Below are 27015 nucleotides of genomic sequence, written 5' to 3'. Positions count from 1 at the left end.
AAGGCACATCAGGATAAAAACTAGGAGACTGAGAATGTTAGCCCTGCCTTAGGCACAAAGCCAGCTGGATGACCTTGGGCCAGCCACTCTTTCTCAACTCTAGGAAGAAGGCATGGACAAACCACTTCCAAAAATCTTGGCCAAAAAATTGCAGACACTTGTCCAGGCAGTCACCAGGAGTAAAAGCAGCATATGCATGGACATACATGCAGGTATTTAAAACAAAAGTGTTTGTAGTTTATATTCTGTTCCTCATTTACTCAAGGATCATCTTATGCTGAATTTAAACATAATTTTAAAACAATTTTAATTTAAAATACTGTTGGAAGAAATGTCCATCTGAGTTCAATTCCAAGTGGGGAGAAAGATACTGGAAATATGGAGACTGCTTGGAAAGATGGTTTAATGCTGGACAGGACCACATGGGTTTTGAGGTCCTGGACAGAAAAAGAGCACAGGAAGTGGAAAGAGGGATTTATTTATACACTCTCTTGGGCCCTGCCTTAGAGTTTCCTGTTCCTGTACAAGAAATGTATCCCATTGACTGTCAGACTCCCAAGGGGTGGGGGTCTTAGCTAACTTTGTGGGCTGTCTGTGTCCCAGGCCTGGTTGAATCTTGCTGGGTGATGATGTAATGAAGGGGCTTTGGGCAATTCCTATTATGGCTTAATGGCTTTGTCCTTGTTTAGATCTTGAGTGAGGGCTAATCCTATCATGTTCTGAGGGCCATGTCTTTTGTGTTGTAGATAAGCTGACCCAGCCTTTTTCTTGTAGATAGGTTGGCACCAAAATATCTGCTGGAGGCAGGAGCTGGGGCTGAGTTTCTGCCTTAAAATTTCTATTTCTCTTTTAGGGGAAATATTCTGCCTTTTTAATATTTCCTAGAATATTTCATTTTTCTAGGAGAGGGGTGGTGCTAACCTCCTACAATACTATAAACCATTTATATAGACCATTTATATACCATTTAAAAATAAGATTGTATAAACAGATAGTATAAGATACATTTCTATATAGTTGAATCCCAACAAACCCCTCCTGGGTGCTTAGTTATGGAATGATTGTCACAAAATTATTAGTCAGTTCTTTCTTATTCTACATTCTTGATAAGAAAATATGGCCAATTAAAATTTATGTGCACTCCAGAGCAATCTACGGTTTCATCACAATCTGGACTCCACGTGTGGCAAAAGCAGTTTCAAAAGCAGCTACTTTATACTGTCTTCATTTATATGACAATAGTTTGGTCCAACACTATCTTTGAGGTGTTTTTTTTAAATCAACATGCTTGTATCATAATTTGTAATAGCTAATTGTCTTTTCAGTCTCTGTTAATCATACAGTGTCTTAGTGTAAATTCTCCCCAAGTTTTTTCATTCCCTGACATTCAATTTTTCCTGATAGAAGTTTTATAATGTGAATTGCATGAACATGTTCCTTTATAAACATAGCAACTGATTACATGCAACTTCTGTAAAATAAGTGATATGTTTTTTTCCAAATGTATTTTTTTCCTTGAACTTTGATCATGGAAAGATGAATACTATGAGATTTTGTTTGATGCTAGAATTTATATTACTATAAAATCTAGTGGCACCCAAATTTACTCTCAGTAAAATCCATGGATACGTTTAAACCGCCAGGCATATCTGTGAAATTCAGAAAGCAAACCTCCATGTCACAACATTATTTTTAATGCTTTTGATTGCTCTTTGCCAATGTAACCAAAAGTATTAATAATAGGTTTCATTTTATTATACATTTTCATAATTCTTTTGGAATCTCTGCATCTTTAAAGTTTTGACATTTCAGTAAAAGGCAGGAAGCCTTCTTTGGCCTGATTTAAACATTGCTAGGGTGATCACCATTGCAACATTTTCATGGGATTGCATTCTGCTTTGTAGTAGGAACAGTGGTACAATGTGGAAACAGTCTAAGCATACATTTACATGCAAAGGTAATATGCACAGCTCAGCTGCTGATCTCACATAGAATCTCTTGGTGAAATTGTGCCCATGTGCAGAGCAACAGAGACGGGCTGACCTTTCCTTTCAACCTAACCAAAGGGACAACAGCTATGGTCATTCCTACCTGAATCTCCTGCGTTTTAATGGCAGCAGAGCTACTCATGGAACTTCTACTATACAGGGTATATTGCTATGGCCACAGGATAAAATTAGGGAAATGGAAGGGTGTGTTCTTAGAGATTATAAAATTCTGCCTATTCCTCCAGATTGCAGTCATTGCAATGTCAGATCAATAGAGAAGCTGGCTAAATACTTCATTGGCAAAGGTGAGAATAGATCATGGAAAATGGCCTGGGAGCAAACATTAAAGGAATCATAAAGGAGAAGATATAGCGGGAAGTTTCACCTTAGCTATTCTAGGAAAAGGAAAGCAGATTGGTTGCTGCAGCACTGCAACCAAGCTGTCACAGCGAAAGAATGCCTTGTTAGTTGCTAATAAAACACCTATTGCCTAAAATTTAATTCTTCCTTTGCCATGTATTTCAGAGGTACGGATGACATATTGCGGGGGTGGGGAGAGAAAGATTAATTTATTTGTCATCTTATTTTGATAAGACTAGAATTGATGAAGCTGATCTGATTGAAGAAGAAGAAATGTCTGCCTCCTTCTCCTCACCAGAATCCCATCCCTTGACTCTCATTGGAAAAAACAGCTGTTGCATCTTAGAATCTTCTAAACCCACTACATCCCCTCTTTCAATCTTTCTCAACGTGCATTTGTCTAGTCAAAATACCTGAGTGAGTCCTATGAATGGAATCAACCTGGTCATAAGACCCCATTCCCTCCATCTCATTAAAAAAAAAACCCTGACACTGCAGCAATGAAGCCGGAAGGTAGTATACCTGCAGTTTTGCAGCCAGAAGTCTTTCACAATAGCTCCAAAAAAAGTTGGTTATTCTAGGAGCTTCAGCAGTGAGGAATAAAACTGGAACTGATCTGGGCTGTGTTTTTTTGTTTGTAGATCCTTGTACCTTTTCTGAGATGGAGAGTGTCTTATAAACCCAGGCACAATAAGCAGCGACGTTCTTGTCTCGATTCCGTGTGTTATGCTAGCTAGAGTGACACTTGGACTTGAGCCGATATCTGCTGTCATCTTGCTCCTTGAACTTGATCCCTTGGTTTGCATTGCTTATGGAATATCAGATTCTTGGCTTCAATTAGCATAACACCCTGCCTGGACAGAAAGCTGGAACTTGTTCTGCAGCCTGTTAAACACGTTGCCTCTAAGATTTATGACCAGCCTGTTTATGTTGTACCGGAATTAAGTAAAGCAGTGGAAACTTGTCCCAGCCCTAAACTGAAAGTCAGGAGAGACAGCCTTGTAGCAGAAAAATGAGCATCAATCAATTTGCACAATTACCAGCAACTTTTACAGCTCTGTAGACACAATAGCTCCTCCTGCTCTCTTTTATCACTCTGGGAGTGGCCAGTCTTCCTCTGGCCCTCTCCCCAAATATGAAGCAGTAGAGAGAAATGTCCTGCTTTCTTAGTCCAAGACATCTTTGCAGCTACAAAGGCTGCTGAATTCCATCTAAATTTCTATGCCATCTAAAATTCTATTACTAACTGACTCAGCAGCCAGTTTGGGCAATCCCTTATCTCTTAGAGTAGAGCCCATTTCTCTCAGTTTTTGCAGGCTTCATAAACATCTATTACAACCAGGAATGCCTCTCATGTTTATGTATGATCTGTGGTTTAGATTTTCTTGGAGTTGAATTAGGCTGTGCAAAAAGCATGTTGGGTGGACTCATTATGAGTGAGAAGAGCAAGTTAAATTAGTCAGAATGGAATAGGATCAAACTGATCTGGGGATTAAGATGGTATTAAATGGGTGTTAGACTTTAATCCTAATTCAGGAAGTGACTGCAAAGTCTGTGTTAGTAACAAATTGCTAACTCAATTTCAGCTATGGGGGTCCAGCAGAAGAAGCTGTGATATGATTTGTTGGGTTTGGGCAAAGTAGGTTATCTCAACCTTGCCAATGTTGCATGTAAATAAAGGCTTATTATGCATCCCTGCAGTGGGATCTGAAATATTGTAGGCTGGCTGCTGCATCGTTTCGTACTCCCAGGTCCTTGCCTGACTTCACTCTTTACATTAAAGAAACATCTGAAGTTTAGCAATTGAGAATGATCATATTCTAAAAGAAAATGAAATCTCCAGCATTATCTTGATTTCCCATATCCTTTCTCAGAAATAAAAATGAAGGCGGCTGAAGGTTAAGATTTATTCTAGAAGTTGTCTATCCAGTAAAGGACAAATATAAGTACCAGGTATGATCCCACTGAAGAGGCAAAGTCAGGGACCAGCCTGGTGCTCCATCACTGGAGGTTTTCAAGAAGAGATTGGAAAGCTATTTATCTGAAATAGTACAGAGTTTCCTGCTTGAGCAGAAGATTGGACTGGAAGACATCCAAGGTCCCTCTCAACTCTGTTATTCTGTTATCTGCTTAGGTATGGTGGCCATTTGTTGAAAAGAGAATTTCCCCAGCTGCATATTGCAAAATTGTTCTCAAATTGTCCACCAGCCCTTAAAGAGACTAGGGACCCTTGTTTGATGGCCATAAACTGGGAGACTGTGAGTTGGAGTGCTACCTTAAGCATGAAAACCAGCTGGCTGACTTTAGGCCACTCATTCCCTCTCTCAGCCTGACTCATCTCACAGGGTTGAGAATTAATACATGCCTATTTTTCCACCTTTACAATCCTGTAAATACAGTTGTGTTCTCTCCTTTACTGAATAGGTATCACATTTCAAAATGACTATTCTACAAAGGACGTTTCTCTTAAAGATTTAAATGTTACTCTGCCATCAATCAGCATTAAATTTCTCAAAATAGACAATTCCATCCATTGTAACAGTTCCTAGAAAAGTCCTGTTTGATGTGCAATGATGCAGAGGCCTAAAAGCTTCCTCTGTAAACTGAATAAAATTGATTTCTTATTGTTTTAAAGGATTCAGGAAGCCATCAGCTGAAGGAAATTATAATATTGCTTAAGACAATAGTTTAAATAACTTCCTCAGGTGTGACCGGCACCTAACAGAATTCTCTTGATGCAACTTTTAATTCTGAGTGGTGCCTGATAGTGACATTTAAGTCCAGACCCCTTCCTTTTCTGTTATTTAAGCATTGTAAGTTCTATTGTCTTCTGTGGATTCCTTTGTAAAAAAAAATTCAGGGAAATAAGCACGTGAGAGGGTGGAGTAAAGGAAACACATATTTCCTGAAATGACATGCTGTTTTTTAGTACTGCTTTTATTCCATTTATCAAGCTTGACTCTCCGTTCATCTGACTAAGTGAGCGTTTTTTTTGTGCTTCAATTTTTGGTCCCTCAAGCTGGTTAAAATGACAACTGTTCTGCTTCAGATCATGGCTGTCCTTCTCGTCTTCTGGGTGCCTACTAGTAAGTACTAAATATTCCAAAACACCCCCACCAAACTGAATTTACATTTGGTGTAGCTGGTGGAATTTACAAGCTGACTAACGAAAGAGCAAAATAGGGCATGTCAAGTAGAGTATCCTAGTTTGTGTGAATGTTATATATAAAGAATTTCCTCCGATGATAAGTTGCATGCAGTTATCTTAAAGTTATGGCAATATACTACAATATATAGCAAAAAGGGGGGAAATCTTTGGTTTACCTGAGATAATGTAGCTTTTTTTAACAATAGCCTATTTAACATTTTATAACATTTTCTATGGAAGGGGAAATTTCTGATACAGCTACAATTCATGGGAGCCTTAATTAGTATAGAAAAATATGAGGGATATAGGGAAGTATAGTATAATATCTGCAAAGTCTGTACTAGGTTCACATATCAGAATAGGCTACATGCTGAGACATTTTTTAAAAAAATGAGTGTTGCCCTTAGATTGCAAGAAATAAGAACATTAAATCAGATTTGAAGGGGGAACTCAATTGCTAATATATGTGATTCTGATGCTATCCTGTGATGAAATTTTTCAAGCTCAGTCAATAAGGATTCGGTGTCATTGCACAATGTGTGTGTATATGAAAATGAAATGGATTGGACAAAACTCAAGGTTTCCTAATCTATCACAACATTTTTCCTTAAGTTTATTTATTTATTTATTAGTTTGATTTATATGCCGCCCTTCTCCGGAGACTCAGGGTGGCTTACAATGCGTTAAGCAATAGCCTTCATACTTTTGTATATACCTGCTTAGTAGAGCTTTCGTCCCCCCCTAAACGGTGTTCTATTTTATACAAAGTCAGCTTATTGCCCCCACAGTCCGGGTCCTCATTTTCCCTACCTCGGAAGGATGGAAGGCTGAGTCAACCTTGAGCTGGTGAGATTTGAACTTGCAGTAATTGCAGGCAGCTGGCAATTAAGTGCTACTTTAACAGCACTTAGTCCACTGCGCCACCAGTTCTGACTCCTCTCCTGGTTCAGCTGAAATGCCGTCCATTATTAGTCCATTAGCCAGCAGAAAACTCCACTACACAAAAAAATTGCTGTTTTTATTGTTGATCCTTGTCTTGTCACAGGAACGATGCTATCGTATGGTGATATTATCACATACTGTGTGCAGGGAACATTAAAGAAAGATTTTGGTGGATTTCCTTTTGCCTCCCTCGATAAACATCACCACCCAGCAGGAAAAAATACATCACTCTTCTGAACAACATGGATTGTGAAATGCATTTGGAAGGACATGTACCCCCCATGCCACTGACAACTATTAGCTACTAATTGCTGACAGGTACATGGGGGTGACATAGTGTAGTCCAGTCTTCCTCCTTCCACACTTTATATGTAACAGTTGACAGGCACATGGGAGAGCTTGTGTGATGCTACAGAATTCCTGGTGCACCTTGCAACCTCCCATGCATTTGTCATCTCTTAAAGTAGGCTATTTTAAAACATGAGTTTAGCACTCCTCTGAAAGAGCCTTAAACCCATGTGAAGTAATCCAAGTCACAGTTTAATGGATCAAGGGGATGGCTTGTGCAGTGCTGAGAAAAATCTACCTTCTGACTGATGACATAACTATTTTGTACTTCCTATCAGCTGATAAGACACCTAGTATTTTAACACCTAGTATTGCCTGGGTTCAAAAGCTGACAGGCAAGGGGAGAATTGTATCATGAAGCTGCAGCAAGAGAGCCTCCTCTCAGGCTATAATTAGTGCATTGCTGCTGCCATCATTGGTCACCTGCTATTTAGGCCAATATATGTCTTTAAGCCAGGATTGGCTCACAGATCTGGTAGATAAAGAGAAACCCTGATTTGAAAGAATTGGATTCTCCTACTGCCCACGCCAAATAACCCTGGAGGACAATGCCCAAGAATACTAACAGCTGAGGGGACTGTAAGGTTGGCTTGGGTTTGGGTAGGGCATGAGCTGAAGGCAAACTCAGGAAGACACAGCAGGAAAAGGCGATCTCCAGAGCATGCTCATGGGTGATCAGGTGCAAGTGGAGGCAATAAGAAAATCCAAACAACATTACTTCTCAGCAACTTCTGAACACAAAGATAGACTGCACTACTCTATGTAAGACTTACTGAAAGAAAGTACAGTTTCCATTTGTTTAAAAGAGGATATAGTAATACCAGGAAATATTGTCTCCTAGTGGATTGTGTCCTGTTAGTAAAAAATACTACTAATTATTAACACTATCATATCACACTTCATGAAATTCAAACCTTTCCTGTCTATGTCAAGGGCAAGTAATTTGTTATGGTACCTTGCAGATATGGTCATATGCTGCTATTTTTGAATTCTCATTATCCACTGGTTACATCCAAGGTCATAGCAATTAAAACTGGCACTATTTTAAGTAATTCCCAAAGTAAAACATTAAATTATTTGTTTATATGATTTCAAATTGGCCTTTTTGTATGTTTTGATATTTACTACTTTCTATATCTGTGTTTGCTCTTTTTATATGTGCTGTTTTTACTCTATTGTTCTGCTCTATCCAGAGCTGCCTTCAGTGAGATGAGCAGCTATAGGAATTTAATTAATGTATAAATAAATGAATAAATAAATACATAAAATTAATTATCTGCCATCAAGTCATTGTCAACTCTTAATGACCACATAGATAGAATTTAGATGCATAGATAAAAATAAATTATGTAGATTTAAACCATGGGCTCTGCAAGACCTTCATGTCCATTTAAAGCAGGGGTGTCAAACTCAATTTCATTGAGGGCCGCATCAGGGTTGTGTTTGATTTCGGGGGTGGGTGGGGGCGTGGCCAGGGTGGACGTGGCCAGCTCAACGTAACTCGCGTTTGCGGTGCCTGTGGTGGCCTATCGCTCTGCCAGTGAAAACGGGCTCCCGAGCTCCGTCTTTGGCTGCGATGGCCTCCTGCAACCCGCTGCCAATGAAAACGGAGCTTGGGAGGACTGCCCACAGCCCTTCTGGGTTCCGTTTTCACTGGCAGAGGCACCACAGGCTGATCCTTTGCTGTTTTCAGGGTGGCCCCATGGACGAGATCTAAGCACCCCGCAGGCCGGATCCAGCCCCTGGGCCCTGATTTAAAGTGAGCTGCTTGAAAAGATCACGCCAAATAATCCTTTCTAGTCTGCAATTAGCCTGATTCAAGGTTGGTTTGATTCAGGGCCACTTTTTCAGTAAATGTAATATTTTGTTCAGCATAATCACAAACAAGACTCTGGTTTAGGTGTTATTAATGAAGGCTATATTATTATTCCATGTTCATAGAATATTAAAAAACAATCAGCTGAACATTATTAAAGCACAACACAATACAGTGGTGGGTTGCTACTGGTTCTCCCCGGATCAGGCGAACGGGTAGCGGTGGCGGTAGGAGGCTCCTCCCACCAGCTTCTAGTGGTGCGCATGCCCATGAGCGAACCAGTAGCAACGGGTTTTGAAACCCACTACTGACACAATAGAGGGAGACCACAGCTGCGATATAAGGATATCTGCAAGAGGGGACCTAAAGGCCCTGGGAATGGACATTAACAACTGGGAAACCTTGACCTCCGATCGTTCAGCTTGGAGACTAAAGACGCAGCATGGCCTTCTCCAATTCGAAGACACACTTGTTCGGCAGGCTGAGGCAAAGGGGCAATCCCGGAACCAGCGAAATCTGGGGGCTGGGCAGGGGACAGAATGTATCTGCCCTCAGTGTAGAAGGGATTGCCACTCTCGAATTGGCCTTTTTAGTCACACTAGATGCTGTTTTAGGGCCTCTTTCCAGAGCACGATACCATAGTCTCTTGAGACTGAAGGATGCCAATGCCATTGACACAATAGTATAGAATAAAACTAAATTCAATCCAATTGAGCAGTTTATATGGGAGAAATTAAAAGGGCAATGCCCTTTCTTCCTCGGAAGACCTAAAGCCTGCTAGCTAGCTAAGGAGGGGAAGGAGCACCTGCAGATGGAGAAACAGAATAACAAAATAATAGAGCTAAAAGGGACCTAGGAGGTCTTCCAGTCCACAGGTGTCAAACTTGATCGTGTCATGTGATGTATCGTGATGTATCCCAGTGTTTTTTGCCTTTGTGGAGGTGTATGATGCATCCGGCCTGCGGGCTGACAGTTTGACACCCCTGTTCTAGTCCAACCCTCTGCTCAGACAGGAAACCCTATACCATTTCAGACAAATGATTGTCTAATCTCTTCTTTAAAACTTCCAGTGTTGGAGCATTCACAATTTTTGAAGGCAAGTCATTCCATTGATTAATTGTTCTAACTGTCAGGAAATTTCCCTTATGTTCTAGGTTGCTTCTCTCCTTAATTCGTTTCCATCCATAGCTTTTTGTCCTGCCTTCAGGTGCTTTGGAGAATCAGTGGACTCCCTCTTCTTTGTGGCAGCCCCTCTGATATTGGAAGATTGCTATCATGTCACCTTAGTCCTTCTTTTCATTAAACTAGACATACCAATTCCAGCAACTGTTCTTTATATATTCTAGCCTCCAGTCCTCTGATCATCTTTGTTGTTTTTCTTTGCACTCTTTTTAGAGTCTCAACCAGTGGTGGGTTCCTCCCGGTTCAGTCTGGTTCGGCCGAGCCGGTAGCGGTGATGATATGATGTCACCAAACCAGTTCTCCCCCCGCCCTCCCCCCACCCCCCCACGTTATTCTTACCTTTTATTTGGTCCCACCCCCAATCTATTGCTGCCTCCTGAGTCCCAGCTGATGACTAGAGGGAAAAAAACTGTTTAAACTCTTGCCGTGGGGCTTCAAAGGGCCGTCCTACAGCTGATCAGTGTTAAAAGCAAACAAATGAGTCAGGTCGTAAGTGTGAGGACTGGTCGTAAGTGCGAGGACCTTCCAGAAATGACTGACCAGCTAGCCACGCCCACCTAGTCACATGACCTCCAAGCCACACCCACAAAATAAGCCACGCCTACAGAACCAGTAGTGAAAAAATTTAGAACCCACCCCTGGACTCAACATCTTTTTTACATTGTGGCAATCAAAACTGGATGCAGTATTTCAAGTGTGGTCTTACTAAGGCTTTATAAAGTGGTATGAACACATCTTGTGATCTTGATACTATCCCTCTGTTAATGCAACCAAGGTCAGCCTTGGGGGGGTTTTTTGACAGCTGCAGCACACTGCTGGCTCATATTTAAATGATAGTCGACTAGGACTCCTAGATCCCTCTGGTAGTTAATGCTATTGAGCCAGGTACCACCTATTCTATACCTGTGCATTTGTTTTTTCTTGCCTAAATGTAGAACCTTACATGTAGAAACAATCTATGCACAAGCTTGCAATTTTTGTTTGTTTTAGTGGTATTGTTCCTACCATTCAGATCAGTGCTGATGATCCCAAATAAAATAAAGCTGCCTTCAAACTGGTACCATTCTTGTGTAGGAGTACTCTTAAAAGCAGCAGACCATTCTTAATTATTTTTCTTATTTTATTTGTATCCCATCTTTATTATTTTTATATGCAACTCGTGGTGAATGTACCTAATGCTTCTTCCTCCTATTTTCCCTACAACAAATAACCCTGTGAATTACCAGGCACTGCTGAATAGATCTAATTTTGGTTTGCCTAAATCCCTTTAGAAATCTCTGCTACTATCTGGGTCCATGTGTCAGCTTATTTACCTTTAATGGAAGGCAGAGATGCTGAAGAATATTAAGCAGTTTTTGTTCCTTCCCCCATATTGCTCAAATTGTTTGTCAACCCTGATTCATCCGTTCTTTTTCAATTGAGAGGGAGTAAAAGCTCTCAAGCAAGGATGCAACCAACTGACCTTTCTTTAATTCTGCCTATTCATAGTATATAAATGCCATGACTGCACTTTTTTCTACCCTAACATCATGATGTTCCTTTCTTTTTTCACACAGTCCATGGGTGAGACCAATAAGCACCAGTAGCACTTCCCCTCCTAATTCTGACACCATATTCTGTCTTAAAGTGTCTACAAATTATTAGTCTTTGTCACCCATTACTGGGTGGCTGATAATGGCTGGAAAGTGAGACAGCATACGTCATGCTGATGCAATTTCCGGTTGACTCAAGGATGATGGAGACTGTCAACTCAGCAAATGGAATAGGCTGAGAATTTGGAAAGTGCAGCATGTATCTGGAAGAGGGAATCTGAGGAAAGATGGAAAAAAAGTATTTCAATAATTTGTTCTCTGTCTGCCTCACTGGAATGAAACTCTGTCCTTTAGCTGGATCCTCACAATGCAGGACAAGTTAATTCTTGATTTTGAAACAATGATCTCATGACTGAGGGATGCCTTTTCTCTCTCTCTTGCTCTTTTTAAAAATTTAAAAACACAACATTAAGTGTGTTCATTTTGTTCTTATCAAATCCAGATCTCACTATTACCCCTTACAAAATACTAGGAAGTTATCTTGTGCCCCCATCTCATCTGTTATTTCTAATTTGGCACTTATTCTTTGGTTTATTAATGTATTCAATGAATCATACTAAACAATCTCAAATGAATTCTAATGACATTTTACTACAGCATTAATTTCTTCATTCCTATGGAGATTCTCAATCATTCCGGTCATGGTTATCCCAAAGGCGATTTTCAAAAGGCAACTGGACTTTCTTGGTTTTTTTGTTTGAAAATATTTCACTTCTTATTCAAGAAGCTTCTTGGATGAGAAGCGAAATATTTTCAAGGAAAAAAATCAAGGAAGTCCAGTTGCATTTTGAAAAGCGCCTTTTTTGGGGTATTAATTTATTCATTCCGTCCTGCCTCTATCACTGTATCAGTGCTGTCTAGAACCAATATGGAGTTGTAACTGCTTCAGGGGGTAAATATCTAGCCCTGTGTTTCTCAACTTTGGCAACTTTTAGAGGCATGTACCTCAACTCCCAAGATTCCTCAGAGTTGAAGTTCAAACCTTTTAAAGTTGCCACTGATATAGCTTATAAGGTGGTAAAAACTGTCTCTGTGTGCCAACTACCCAGGTGTAGACAGATGCTTACCCTTGGCAAAGCACATGAATGGCCAGCAGCATGGTGCGCTCTCAGAACAGAGTCGTATGGGGAAGCCAACTTAGCATTCATTGCCAAGAATTCCACTGCAGAATTTTGTTTGTCATTTTTCAGTGGGTCTGGCTCAGTTCAACAATGGCAGGAAGGCAGTTCTATTCCAAGGGAAAGTGATGTGTGATTTTAAAGTGTGCATTATTTCTTGGCATGTTACAAACAAGTGTAAAGCAGGAATGCGACCAATGTCACAGTAAAGGAGTTTTTATGGAGTTGAACTGATGGGAAACTATTTCTTTGTCTTGGAATCTTGCCCTTGGACCTGTTCAGGCAAGTTGCTTCCTCTTTGTCTTGGCCTATTCCACTCTGTGAAATAAATGTTGGCAAACAGACCACCACCGATCACTTCTGCTTTTAATGGGGCTGTAGTTCACCATGGACAAAATGGAAAACCAATGGTTCCATATAACTGGCCAGGAGGGGAATGAAAGACTATCACTCTGTGCTTTTCAATCATGCACTTCTCTGCACAGAACTGTTTCAGACTTACCTTCCTTTTGAAAGAGAGGTCACTGGTAACTCAATAGTTACTCTCTGATTATTTATAATCACATGACTAGAACATAGTGATGCTATTAACCAGAGTAAGGTGGTGACTTTGGCTAATGGATAAGCAAAGGTAAAGAGGAGGAGGTTGGAGCTTGGGGCAGTGCAGCCTGCAGGGTACCCCTTAGTCCTCCAACAGTTGAAACTGGGGAGGAAGCCACAGCCCATTGCTACTCAGTTGGAGGACTGCCCTTTGGTCTAGGTGCTATGAGCAATGTTGTTTAGTATCTATATTGAATTCAACTTGCAAACCAATGGACTTTTATATATAGAAAGGATGGAGGGTGCCCTGTTGTCCATTCCTTCAGAAGGCATATTGGCTTGGGCAGATCTTAGTAAAAAGCAAAATATTTTGGATGGGTAACCAATCTTTACTACTGTAGGGTGGCTCTTCTCCATTCTTCAGCCTCCAATATTTTCCCTCCACCTGTGCTTATTCATTTGGTCTTAATATTGCAAAGCCTGCCTCTGTCTCCCTTTTAGGGAATACCAGGTGGATAGAAGAGCATCTTCTTTTCTATCTGTGTTGGCTTCCCAACTATTCTGGGGAGGATTCAGAAGCAGAAAACCACTTTCTCACTAATACAGTAACACAAACACAATAGCTAGGCAAACCTCTGATTAGGATTGTTAAAAATACTGTCATATATCAGGCCAGCACAAAATGTTAGTGGGAACATAGAGAGTGGCTGGGTGGTAGGGGAGGTAATGTGGCATTGTAAGAAAAGGTTACAGGGTGGGGTGTAGTAATGGTTTGGGGGAATGACTTTGGGAGACAGGAGGAAGAGCTGCAGACAAGGCAACAGTCAGATAAGAGGTAGATAAAGTCATAGAAAGAAAGGGGACATAGCAAATGTCTCAGGAAAAAATCCTCTCTAGCTTCTTGGACTGTATAGATGAGTGGGAGAGATGTACTTTCAGATTTACAAGTTTCTGTTACTGTAACCTTGCAATAAAGCTAGAGCTAGTTTTGGGTGTGCTGCTATCTGGACTATCACTATGATAGACGCTCATTCTGAAATCCACACTAGACTTTGGAAGGACATTGAATTCTCTAAATTATAGCATATCATAAATCAAATAAAGATGCATAAGCAGCAATTTTATACTTTATAGCGTTTTCTTGGTTTTGATGTGGAAAATGCATTACAAGTTTATCCAAATTCAATGATTTAAAATGTCCTTATAAATTAAAATATCAGTGTTACAGGCATATAATATCAACAATCACTGAGGATGTAAAATAGATATTAAATGACAAAAACAACTTTCAGCTCTTGTGGAATTATCATTGCAATCTCAACTAAATGACTTTCCAGGAAATATTGATCTATATCTATGAGTTCTCTGACACACTGCATCAGTGATCGTCTTTTTTGCCAATGGAAACTCCAAATTTAAGCTTTGTAACATTTTGTTGTTGTCTGAATTGTGTTTCAGTATTTACATGAAAGATCTGAATTTTTTCCCCATTTGACACAGTTGTTTTCCATGCAAAATAGCTGCTTTGTGTTTTTTCAAATGTCTTGGAAGTATTTCAAGCCTATAACATTTCCCCTCCATGCAATTTACCAAGTCAGCTGAAACTGTCTTCTCTGTACAAATGTCTCTCATCTATAGTCCTACCTAGAGCACAGGAAATGAAAAAGCAGGGCATCCAAGCTTTTTCCACTGAAAGAAAATTGAAAAAAAACCAAGCTGATACAACTGCTTGGAATGTGTAAATGAACGAAGGAGAAGGGATCCTTAACCCAAAAATAAATACTACTAAAATTGTTGTTGTTGTTGTTGTTGTTGTTGTTGTTGTTGTTGTTGTCATTCTCCTCCTCCTCCTTGAACAAGGTAAGTGAGGACTACCTGTAGGGCAGAATGCTTGTTTAATTTTCATCAAAATATTTTTTCAGAACCATGCTACACATACTTTTAGGACTGCAGATCTTTTTGTAACCTTTTCTTTGCATCTTGTTCTTGTTTTTCTAGTGCACTCATGTGAAGTCAGTATCCATCCCAAAGTAAATGCTGTGATGTTTGGGGCTTCTTTGAATTTGACGTGCACAGTTTCGTGTAACAACTATACTGAACTGAGATGGGAAGTGGCTCTTCCATTCATGCTCAAGAAGGGAGATGGTTGGATTAATCTGTACATAACCAGTGTGACTGAATGGGCACTTCCACTCTCATGCTTAGTTAATTATGGAGACTTTAATCAAACCTACACCAGGAAAGTAATTTATGTTTACGGTAAGTATTTATATATTCTGTTTACCATAAACATTCCAACAATTGGAACTAAAAGGTATTGTAAGACTTGGGTCATATTTGGTTTCTAGAAAAAAAATCTGTAGAAGCACTATGCTTATTTTTCCCCCACCAACTATAAAACAGTGACAAACTAGTGTGGCCCTGTCTTTGAATGGTGTCTAATGTTGTCAGTGGAGCTCAGAAAGGAGGCAACATTGCAAGACAAATAATTGAGACTGGTTTATGATCAGCTTTAGAGCTTTTTCTAGCCCTCAAAAGGATTTGATGTGGGAGTCTGCAGGGTCCAACCTGGTGCAGAAAGTTAGCACCCACCCCCCTCCTTGAAGAATGAAATATTTTGAGAAATATTTTTTTTAAAAGCAGGATAAAACATTTCCCCTAAAAGACAAATAGAAATCTTAAGGGGGACAGAAACTCAGAGCCCCAGCTCCCTGCTCCCAGCAGATATTTTGTGCCCATTGAGACAGATTGGGCCAGCCTATCTACAAAACAAATCAGTTCCAGGATGATGGGATTAAGACATGACCCTTCAGGACATAATAGGATTAACCCACTAGCATCTAGCAGCAGAGCTCACTACATTGCACAACCTCCTAAGGACATTGCATTACCTAGCAAACTTCAATCAAGCTTAGCTCAGACAAATTTGACCCTTACATGGCCCCATGGGAGTCTGACAACAGCCAATAGAATACATGTTGTTGAACAGGAACAGGAAGCTCAAGTTCAAAGCCCAAGAGAAGGTATAAATACCCCTCACTTTCAACTCTATGTGGTTAGCTGCACCAGAACCATCCATGTGCTTCTGCTTCATCATTAAACCATCTTTCCAATCAACCTCCATGTTTCCAGTGTCATTCTCCCGGCTTGGAACTGAACCAAATGGATATTTCTTCCAATATTGGATTCTGCCTTTCTGGTGATCCATTGTACTTCTGCTCTAGGTGTAAACTGACACTTCAAAGGCCATGCAGTTCCCACCGAGTGACCTTCAGATACTTTGGGGTGACAATTTCCAGAGTTTCTGACCGCTATATTCTAAGGCTTAGCATCAAGATCATGAATCTCTTTTGGGCTGGTGGACACTGGAAAATTTGAAAGTCTGTTGAGAACATGGAGAATGACCTTTATAGGGAAGACCTTAATCAGCCTTCAAGATAGACAAGGTCATGGGATGTTAGTTTTCAAAAGTACTATTATGCAATTAGGAAAATTCCAACAGAAACTGAAAATATGCCAAAGCCTCTCTCTATTTCAACCTACTCCTCCCCCAATGAGGGCAGAATTACTTTGAATTTCTCGTGCTTCCTACTTCCCTAGGACTTTCCTGTAACAGCTTCATACTCTCCAGATGTGCTCTCACATCCCCAATCCAAGTGGCTGTTAAGATGCTGTCATGAAACAGAAAAAGTCAAAAGATGAGGGAAAAATATATTGCAATTTCTTTATTGAATTAAACATGGCATCCATCTCTCTCTGCAAAGTGACTCTGGGCAGCTTACAATTAAAATTATAAATATTAAAATATTAAAAGGCAAATTTGATATGGTAGTACCATCTTTTCTGTTAGTCCACCAGCCAGCTCCAACATAGAGTGCCCCTATCAGGGCCCCAGGCCAACCATCAAAACACAGTTTTAACGCCTTTCTGCTTGATTATACAGCAATTTAATTTTCTACTTCTGTTGTAGTATTAAAGTAGGTTTATTGGTATATGAGGGGATGCGGTGGTTCAGTGGCTAAGACACTGACCTTGTTGATCAGAAGGCCAGCAGTTCAGTGGTTTGAATCCCTAGTGCCGCGTAACGGGGTGAGCTCCCATTACTTGTCCCAGCTTCTGCCAACCTAGCAGTTCGAAACCACGTAAAAAATGCAAGTAGAAAAATAGGTGGGAAGGTGACAGCGCTCAGTATGCCTTCAGCGTTGAGTCATGCAGGCTACATGACCACGGAGATGGCTCTTTGACTTAGAAATGGAGATGAGCATCGCCCCTAAAGCCAGAAATGACTAGCACACATGTGCGGGGGAACCTTTATCTTTACCTTTATTGGTATACATAATAGAAATATGATTTTTCTCTACCTCCAATAGATCTAAAACTAATTTTTCCTAGCTCTTTCTTTCTTTTTTCTTTTTGGCATAGTATGTGATGTAACCTGAATGCAGGGTTTGATTATCATACATATTCAGCATTTTGCTTGTCCCAGTTCAAGATTGTATTCAGTAAGCATTTATATGTCTTGGAAATGAAACAAGAATCAGTTTATCTTCTTTTTAGGTTGGTTTTGTAAGCTATTCAGAAAAGATGAATTTAAACCAAGGTAGCATGAACCATATAAGCATACATTTTACCTCTCTGTGAGGTTGTTTCTTATAAAAATATAACCATAACAATGCACACGTGTATATTTGGAATTTGAATCATAATCTAAAATGAATTTGCTACCTTAGTTTTCTAACTCAGACACAAGCAGAACATATTGTTCCAAAAACAGGGATATTAGATCTTAGACAATGCAATTTCCCATCCCTGCAATTAATACCAGGAAAAAGGTCCCTGATGGATATCTCTTGTACCAACCTATATTTTATTCTACATCTAACTTATATGTATCTCTAGGCATCAAGCCAAAAATTAATCAGTTATTTCAGACAAATAATCACAACCCTTCCATTTCCGCTTCCTCTTCCCCTAACTGGGAATAAGCTATTAATCCTGATTAATATAAACCCATCATCCAGTTCATAGGATCACCACACCCATGGCAACAAACTTGTCTATATTGAATTGTCCTCCCTATTGCATAAGGAAACAGGAAACTGGAAACTCCAGAGGAAAGCAGCAGCTTCTGGCAGTATCCTTATTTCCAAGAAGAAGCATCTATGGGCTCCACATAAGTCCTGATGGCATTATTACTGATTTAAAATAGAGGAAGGTTGCACTGTTGTGCTTTATTTAGAAGTGGATCCAACTGTCTTGCCCCCCACAAAATAATAATAATAATAATCTGGGATGATTAAGAGCATGCTGGGGGAGCAGAGCAGATATGAGGAAGCAACTTTCCACTTTAACTTTTAGTAAAGAGGTGGTTTTACAGGGAGCGTAAGATAGTGCCTATTTTGTGGAGAAGCAGGTCCCCCTCTATCATGACAGTCACGAATTGTGAGAATGCCTGTGATATACTGTCTGCATCAGTGATGGGTTTCAAATGTTTTTACTGCCGGTTCTGTGGGTGTGGCTTGGTGGGCATGGCATGGCTTGGTGGGTGTGGCAGGGGAAGGTTACTGCAAAATCCCCATTTCCTCCCGATCAGCTGGGACTTGGGAGGCAGAGAATAGATGGGGGCAGGGCCAGTCAGAATTTTTATTACCGGTTCTCTGAACTACTCAAAATTTCTGCTATCAGTTCTCCAGAACTGGTCAGAACCTGCTGAAACCAACCTCTAGTTTGCATCCCAAATGGACTGGTCTGCATGCTCAAAAAAGTATATTGCCACATCCTGGGACATATCTTCCCACCCTTGCAGCTGAACTCAGGCCTCCATGATGATGGCCAGATTGTTTCCATTGTTCCAAGACTAAGGGAGTCTACATGCACAAGCATGGTTTGTTTCTCATAATAATGTTACTCTTCAGGTCAAATCTTGGTGCAACTGCCATAGTCACGATTAAATGGTGTGTGGAAAAATATTTAATTCTTCTCATAAATGAAACTGATCCAGTCATAGTATCAAGATACATCAGAAAAAAAATTAACATTTTAAAAATCTTTCTTCCTCCCCCCCCCACACACTCACCTATGCATATCATCCTACCTATTCAAGAGCAGAATTTCCTATTACATGTGATTCTATAAATCATTTTGCAAATTGTTAAATTTTACAGGGTGCAGTCTGGGAAAAATATGATAGGAGGACAGGTCTTCTTCTTGAATCTTGATCATTTATTTATTTAAATTTACATATCTGCCCATCCTCTGGGAAGCTTACAAGTTAAAAAACCCCTCCCGAAACAATAGAACTACCACAACAAAATGATCCACTTTTTATCTCGCACTGTTGGAAGATACACAAAAATGTCCACCAAAAGGTTAATATGCCCTTCCCTTCCATTTTTAATTCTCATGTTCAGCTGTCAATGTTACTTTTCAGTTTTACACACCACAAAGCATCTCCTCTGTACAGCCTGCTTTTCCTTGCACCAAATTCAAGACGTCATATGTAATTGAGGAGTATGTGATTGTGTTCTAATATGGAAAATGCTACCTTTCTTTTTACCATTCATACACTGATATTCTAGTAGCCATAGAGAGTCATGGAGATAGGCTTGGGAGAAATATTCAGAAGCGACCACAACAACAAAAAAGGGCAGCAGCTTTCCTTGAGTCCCGGGAAGGGAGGTAGTGTTAGAAAGAGACTCAAGCTGGCTTCTCTCTGACTCACTGGGTTATAAGATTAGTTTGGAGGGGAAATCCCTATTAAATACAGCACCATAGTATCTCTCTTCTCTTTCATGCCCATTCATTAAGGGAAAGGAAAAATTAAAAATTGCCTTTAAATGTTGGTACCAAACCAACATTCCATCCCTTTGATAGCACAGTAAGGAAGGGATACAAAAGGACATTTCAGGGATCTGGATAATCACCTCCAGGGTTATAGAAAGAATATGATATGGTCCTTTGAGCAATGAGAAGCAATTGCAGAGTGCAAGGAAAAACAGGGGTGATCTGGCAGCATAGTCCACTGGTTATTCCAATGCATTGCAGCTGAACACCTTGATGAGATAAATCCAAGGATCATGCTTGGTGCTAATTAAGGAAGCTGAATAACTTTCTCCACTTTAGATTTTGTGTATCATCCATATCTCTTTCATAGACAATTTAGGGAGGCTTTTACAATGAGGGGTCCTTGGTGCTCTCTGAGCTTGATTGTTTTCTTGCAGACGTTTTATTACCCTAACTAGGTACCGTAATATCATCAGTGCTAGGCTTTTACAATGTCTGGAAACAACATGTTAATAATAACAACTACATATAATTCTTGATGGTTTTACTACCTCCAGGAGGCCAAGATTGCCTAGCTCTTTGAAGCGCTAACTTATCTTTCCAACTACTGGTCATCGCTATCTTTTGTCATTCCAAATCTAGAATTCTCTACTCCAGTTATATATCCAGTTTCTGAAGTTCTGAATGATCACTTGGAAAAAATCGTGTGCAACATTTCTAGCCTGAAGGTGCGGGGCTCCATCCCATCTCACAGCAACATTTCTCTGAGCAGAGATGGTAAAATTCTGAACAGCAGCCATGGAAAACCATCTGTGGAGTATAATTTTGTGCCTAATTTAGAGCACGATGACGGGGCTGAGATCCTCTGTCAGGCCAACCTTCTGTTGGGTTCACAAGTGCTGAGAAAAAATGCAAATCAAACTCTGAAGGTTGTGGGTAAGTTGCATTTATTGCATGGCAGGTTAACTATTTTTTTCCCCTTCAGGTTAGGGGTAGTTACAGTATTTGTTATTAGATGTCTTGTTTCTCTCTGGCAATTTGTTCTAGCTTGGAAAATCTAGGGCTTGTCCTTGATAGCGAGAGCAGCATTTAAGCAGTCACATCAAACCCACCTTTCTTTCCCTTCTTTCTCACAAAGAACGGTGAAGTCTATTTCCCTCTTGTGGCAGGAAAATAATTTTTGTCCCACTGGTGACCAGATAAATGAGTGTGAAGATTTCAGAAGCACCACAGGTTTCTGTAGAAACTCTTTAACTATACATGGAATGACAATGTATCCTCAGGGCAAGGATGCTCTTGCCACATTATTTACACTGGATAATAACTTGCCATCCTTGCCATAGTTGACTTGCTGGGGAGGCTTAGCTGCAGGGAAACCTCTTGGTTTAATTCCTGGAGTTCAACAGTCAAGTGAGAATAGGATGTAGCAGGCTGAGATCTTCTCTTCCGCTTGACTCGTATAATTTGGCCCAGAGAACATGAAGCCAGCTTTATAGTTTGTCCATGCTTGCACTTTATGTCAAAACTATGGGTTCTTTTGTCCAATGCTCTTAGGATCACACCCAAATGTTTTGCTTTGGATACGTTCTAGTACACCTTGCCTTCCCTAACAACTGGGTAATAATAGTGCTACACTGCATAGATCTTCTGGCCTGTCATTTATTACTAGAGTTGTTTTTCAAGTGTAACAATTATTTTTTATGAACTTGGGATTCTCACTATCCAAAGATCCATAGCAGGAGGAACATTATTAGTATTTTTTTTTATTGAAAAGTTTTACAAAAAAGAAATACAAAAACAATTTTCCCCGATGTTCCCCCCACCCTTTCCCTCCTTCATCCCACCCTCCCCCCCAGACTTCCCAGAGCAAAATACAAGGTATTTCATTTAATCAAACATAAACTAGATTAATCTACTTATCCTCAAAGTACTACCTCCCCCCCGAAATCTTAACTCCACTATAGATAACCAAATACTTCTAATACTAACATTCATTCATAAGCTATTTGATATTTTCTTGTCTGATACTTATTTTGAATATAATCAATCCATCTTCTCCATTCCGATACATATCTTTCTTGCGTGTGGTCCTTCAAATACGCTGAGATTTTCGCCATTTCTGCTAGGTTTGTTACTTTCAATATCCACTCTTCAATAGTAGGCAAAGAGTCCTTCTTCCAATATTGAGCTACCAGCAGCCTAGCTGCTGATATTAAGTTCAAAATCAGTTTAGTCTGAAACTGTACAGTCCGTAATTATACCCAATAGAAACAATTGAGGAGTAAATTTCAACCTTCTTTTCAAAATGTTCTGCATCACCCACCAAATTTTTATCCAAAATGCCTTGATTTTCTTACAGGTCCACCATATATGATAATAGGTTGCATCATTACATTCACATCTCCAACATTTAGCTTGCAAGTTCGAGTACATACATGATAATTTTTTAGGATCTAAGTGCCATCTATAAAACATTTTATAAAAATTCTCTCTCAGATTTTGTGCTTGCGTAAATTTAACATTTCTGACCCAAATCTTTTCCCACATTTCCATCATCACTGGTTCCTGAAAGTTTTGTGCCCAAAATGCTTTTCTGAGTATATGACCCTTAAACACTTTATCCACTTTTTTTTCATACAACAAATAAGCATGCCATCCATATAACAAATCATAACCTTCTATGTTTAACATTCTTTCTTCAGTTAAGTTAAACCAATCACTAATTTGTGATAAAGCTGCTGCTTCATAATACAATCTTAAGTTAGGCATTTTAAGACCTCCTCTCTCACGTATATCCTGTATAATTTTCAGTTTCACTCTTGGTTTCTTCCCAGCCCAAATAAACGTATTAACCCCTTTCTGCCATTCCATCAGATTTCCATCTTTTTTAAGCACTGGTATCATTTGGAACAAAAATAAAAACCTAGGTAGTACATTCATTTTTATTGCTGCTATCCTTCCAAGTAGTGATAGTTGTAACTTTTTCCATTTTGCCATTTCTTTCTGTATTTTTTGCCAAAGAATTTCATAATTATTTTTATACAATTTCGTATTTGAGGCTGCAATATATACTTTTTAACTACTTAACTACTTCAAACCCCATTATTCTCCCTAAATCTTCTCTTTGAGTTATAGACAAATTTTTAGTTATCATCTTTGTCTTGTGTAGATTTACTTTAAATCCAGATACGTTACCATATTGAGCTACTATATCCAGCATATAGGAAGCCGCTTCTATAGGTTGAGATAAAGTAAGAACCAGGTCGTCTGCAAACGCCCTTAGTCTATAATCCTGCTGTCTAATTACAATTCCTTTTATTTTGTCAAAATCACGTAGCTTATTCAACAAAACTTCTAAAGTTAAAATAAACAACAATGGCGATAAGGGACAGCCCTGCCTTGTACCTTTCTCAATTTTAAACACATCTGTTAAACCTCCATTAATTATTATTTGTGCTGTTTGTTCCTGATATATTGCTCTAATTGAATGTATGAAATACTCCCCAAAGTGCATTTTTTCTATTATTTTAAACAGAAATTGCCAGTTCAATTGATCAAATGCTTTCTCTGCATCCAAGAATATAAACGCTGCGGGGACCTGATTATTTTTCTCCAAATATTCCAATAAGTTTATAATTTGCCTAACATTGTATTTCATCTGTCTCCCTTTTATAAAGCCTGATTGGTCATTGTGAATAATTTGTTGCATAACTGGCATTAATCTATTCGCTAGTATCTTAGCAAAAATTTTATAATCCGTGTTCAAAAGTGAAATTGGCCTAAAATTTTCAGGTTTGATACAGTTTTGGTCTTCCTTCGGAATCAATGAAACAAAAGCTGTTCTCCAAGAGGGTGGAACTCCTCCCCCTGATTGAATTTTACAAAACAGAGTTCTAAGCGGCTCTACCATTTCAAGCTGTAAGTTCTTATAATAAAAAGCTGTTAGTCAATCTGTTCCTGGAGCTTTCCCTATTTTTAACTGCTTAATTGCCGCAACAATCTCCTCAGAAGTTATTGGTTGATTCAATCCTTCCTTCTGTTCCAACGTTAATTCCAAAATATTCCCTTCCTTTAAATATCTATCTATATCTATACCTTGTATTGAGTCACTAGCATATAACTTTGTATAAAATTCCAAAAAAGCCTTTTTAATCATATTCTGTTGGTAAACTTCCTTACCTCTATATTCTATTTTACTAATGACTCGTGCTTTCTGTTTTTTCCTCAACATGTAGGCCAACCACCTACCTGGTTTATTGGAATTACAAAATGTATTATTAGTATTGAAGTCTGGCTAGTGTTCCTTTTCCTCTACTACTTTCATTATAAAAATACCTCCTCTAGTAGCCCATGTTTCATTGTTCAGAGGCTATCAATCGTAACGTGCTTCATGAACTGATCATGGAACAACGCAATGACATGATCGGTTCACGACATGCTGAGAGAGAAGCATATTGTGAGCATATGGGATATTTCGCAGTGAATGTAAATAAATGTTTAGTGCTCTCAGCTATTCTTTGCATCTATAGTATATGCCCTTTACTAAACAGTGTTCATTCCTCAGATTTTTTAATGACAAATCCTTATTAACAGAACAGAAAATAACACAAAATACCTGATAGGAAAGTGGTGCCTGAAGAGCGGACAGAGAAATGGACCAGTCTTGCTTGTTTGCATTTCTGGGCTGTCAATCAATGCTCTACATGAAATGTTAGACAGGACTCACCTTGTTCATTTCTTTTTGCAGCTAGCCCTTATAATGTCAGCATATCGGCTACTCATGTAACTTATAAAGTGGATGCAAAAATTGTGGTGACATGTAATGCTACAGGAAAACCCAATCCAGAATATTCCTGGGAACTTCCCTCCAAAGTTAATGTGGAATTCTCAAATAGCAACAGGACTGTAACAATTAATTCAGCAAAGGAGTTCCACAATGGGACTTACCGTTGCCTAATACATAATATCTATGGCAAGAATTCAGCACAGATTGACATCGTCTTTGAAGGTAAGATGAATGTTTTTATTTTCAGATTTGCACATTTTTCCTTCTTTTATTTATATCCACATTTAATATTTTCAACTAAACATTTGACTTGCAAATTGATAGATGGTGGGGACAATGGATGTGTCTGTGTGCGCGTGTGTGTGATAATACTGAAGAGGAGCAGGAGAAATATTACCACAGAGGTTGGAGATAGCAATCTCACCAACTCTGTGGTTTCCTCAGTCAAAGAATGAAATGGGGTTTTGGTTGAACTGGTTAGAGAAATATCAACAAAATAGCAAAGTGCACTTACACACTTTTAGAAAGTTGGCAAGCTCTTTTATAACAAGGTCCAAGCCATCTCTTATGTTCTATTTCAGGGAAGTCTCGCAACTGGGTTATAGCTCCAGTGATAACAATGTTAGTATTGGGTGCAATCATCATTGGTGGTGTCGTTTACTTTTGCCGAACACGTCCACTTTAAGAGAGGGCAGATTGGGATTCCTTTGGGATGAAGAGGCAGAATTTGCAGGGGATCTGTTTCGAGCTACAACAGAAGCCAGAATGAGAAGCAATCTTAGTTCTCATTCACAACTCTACACAGCAGCAGAGGCAGAATTTGGATAATCTCCTCCACGGTGCCTGGTCTACATTCAACTACTGCTGAAACCAGAAAATGTTCCTATGAGCAGTTGAGGGCTGTTATAGGAATTGGAACGTGTGCCAAAACAAAGCAAGAAGTTGGATATCTATATGAGATAGGAGATTCAGCTACCTGAGTGTTTGCAGTTGGAAATAGGGGCAAATGTTTCTAGTTCTTAGAGCTGAGCATCAAAGAGTTATCAAAATTGAATAATGTAGGCAAATTAACCCATTACATATTTCTAATTCTCTATTGGATTTAGACTGCTTTATTCAATATATTATAAAAAGTGAGTTGTCTACATTTTCCAAACAGATCTACTTTGTCCCTTCTCCCTTTTGCTCTGCTGCAGCTCATACAGGCTGCCTTGTGTCAATTAATAAGTAAAGTTTACAACATTTCACATCTTTCATTGAAATAATCTTAGCCTTTGGCTGCAATCTTATGCAAAATACCAGAAAAGTGAAAGTAGAAATTATCACTATCTATTTTTGAATTGTTTGCATTTATGGATGGTTTTTTTCCCCATTTTGCTTCTATCAATAAAAATACTTTATTTTAAAAGATTTTGGACTTGTGGAAGTCTGTACTTTTCTTTGCAACGGAAGGCTCTGCTTGTAAAAAAAAAGGCTTACTCAAATTGCAGAAATGTATCAGTGATGCAGACTTTTTTTGGCAATGGGAGGTTTGTGAGGTGTGTCTGAGTGTCCCCTGGAGAAGAGGAAAGCAATTTGGTCAGGCTAATCTAGGACAAATCACTTATCCGGGGAGGAAATTCCTTTGATGCTTTTAAATCAGTGATCCCCAACCTTTCCAGCTTGGTGGACCGGTGGGGGAGGGGGAAAGGGGATGGTTCTGTGTGAACAGCAGGTGTGCCTGTGAGGTCATGCAACTCCATTTGCACAAGTGGCGGGCATGTGCGTCTGCCGCTCACATAAGTGGAGCCCTGCACATGTGCCTGCTCCACCAGTGGTTGCGCAGCCAGGTTCCAAATGGGCCGTGGCCCTGTCGTGGGCCATGGTCTGGGGGTTGGGAACCCCTGTTTTAAATAATTGAAGGCCAGAGTGTTACCTCAAGGATCAATGGAATACCAATGATGGGATGAAATCTCCAGGTGGGCATTTTTTTGGGGGGTGGGGGGGAGATCCTTTAAGGCAAGGATGTCCAGCCTTGGCAACCATGCTGGTTGGGGAATTCTGGGAGTTGGAGTCCACAACTCTTAAAGATGCCAAGGTTGGACATCCCTGATTTAAGGCAAAGGAGGAGATCAAATTCTAACAGAAGCTCAACAGCATTACAGTTTGTAAACCCCACCAGAATCATTTAGATGAGATGGGCCGTGTAGAAATTTGATAAATAGATAAACAAACATGTTTTATAGCTTTTATTTTCGGCTCTTAAAAATGGAGCATTTGTGCTGCCCATAATTGAGTAGTTCCAAAATAGGACTGGGGCAGGTCAGGTTTGCCATTCCTGATTGTGTCACGGTCTCAGGGCACATACAAATATTAAACATGAAGCCCAATTAAATTGTCAAATAAGTTCCATCACTGAAAAAGGAAGTTTGG

The 27015-nt window shown here is 39.5% G+C and overlaps 1 protein-coding gene across 1 annotated transcript; it reads left to right on the top strand.

Annotated features, from left to right (window-relative positions):
- The first annotated feature begins 5246 nt into the window (after positions 1-5246).
- Positions 5247-26013, top strand: LOC117675359 (cell adhesion molecule 2-like). The gene is made up of 5 exons (XM_034433899.3): positions 5247-5434; positions 15033-15293; positions 20460-20753; positions 24565-24825; positions 25185-26013. The coding sequence occupies exons 1-5, from the start codon at positions 5377-5379 to the stop codon at positions 25286-25288; spliced, it is 978 nt and encodes a 325-aa protein (XP_034289790.1). The 5' UTR covers positions 5247-5376; the 3' UTR covers positions 25289-26013.
- The last annotated feature ends 1002 nt before the right edge of the window (positions 26014-27015 follow it).

The sequence above is a fragment of the Pantherophis guttatus genome, chromosome 2 (genome assembly GCF_059756535.1).
Source record: "Pantherophis guttatus breed Tessera chromosome 2, ASM5975653v1, whole genome shotgun sequence".
NCBI classification, from domain to species: domain Eukaryota; kingdom Metazoa; phylum Chordata; class Lepidosauria; order Squamata; family Colubridae; genus Pantherophis; species Pantherophis guttatus.
This window is presented reverse-complemented; position numbering and strand designations above follow the sequence as displayed.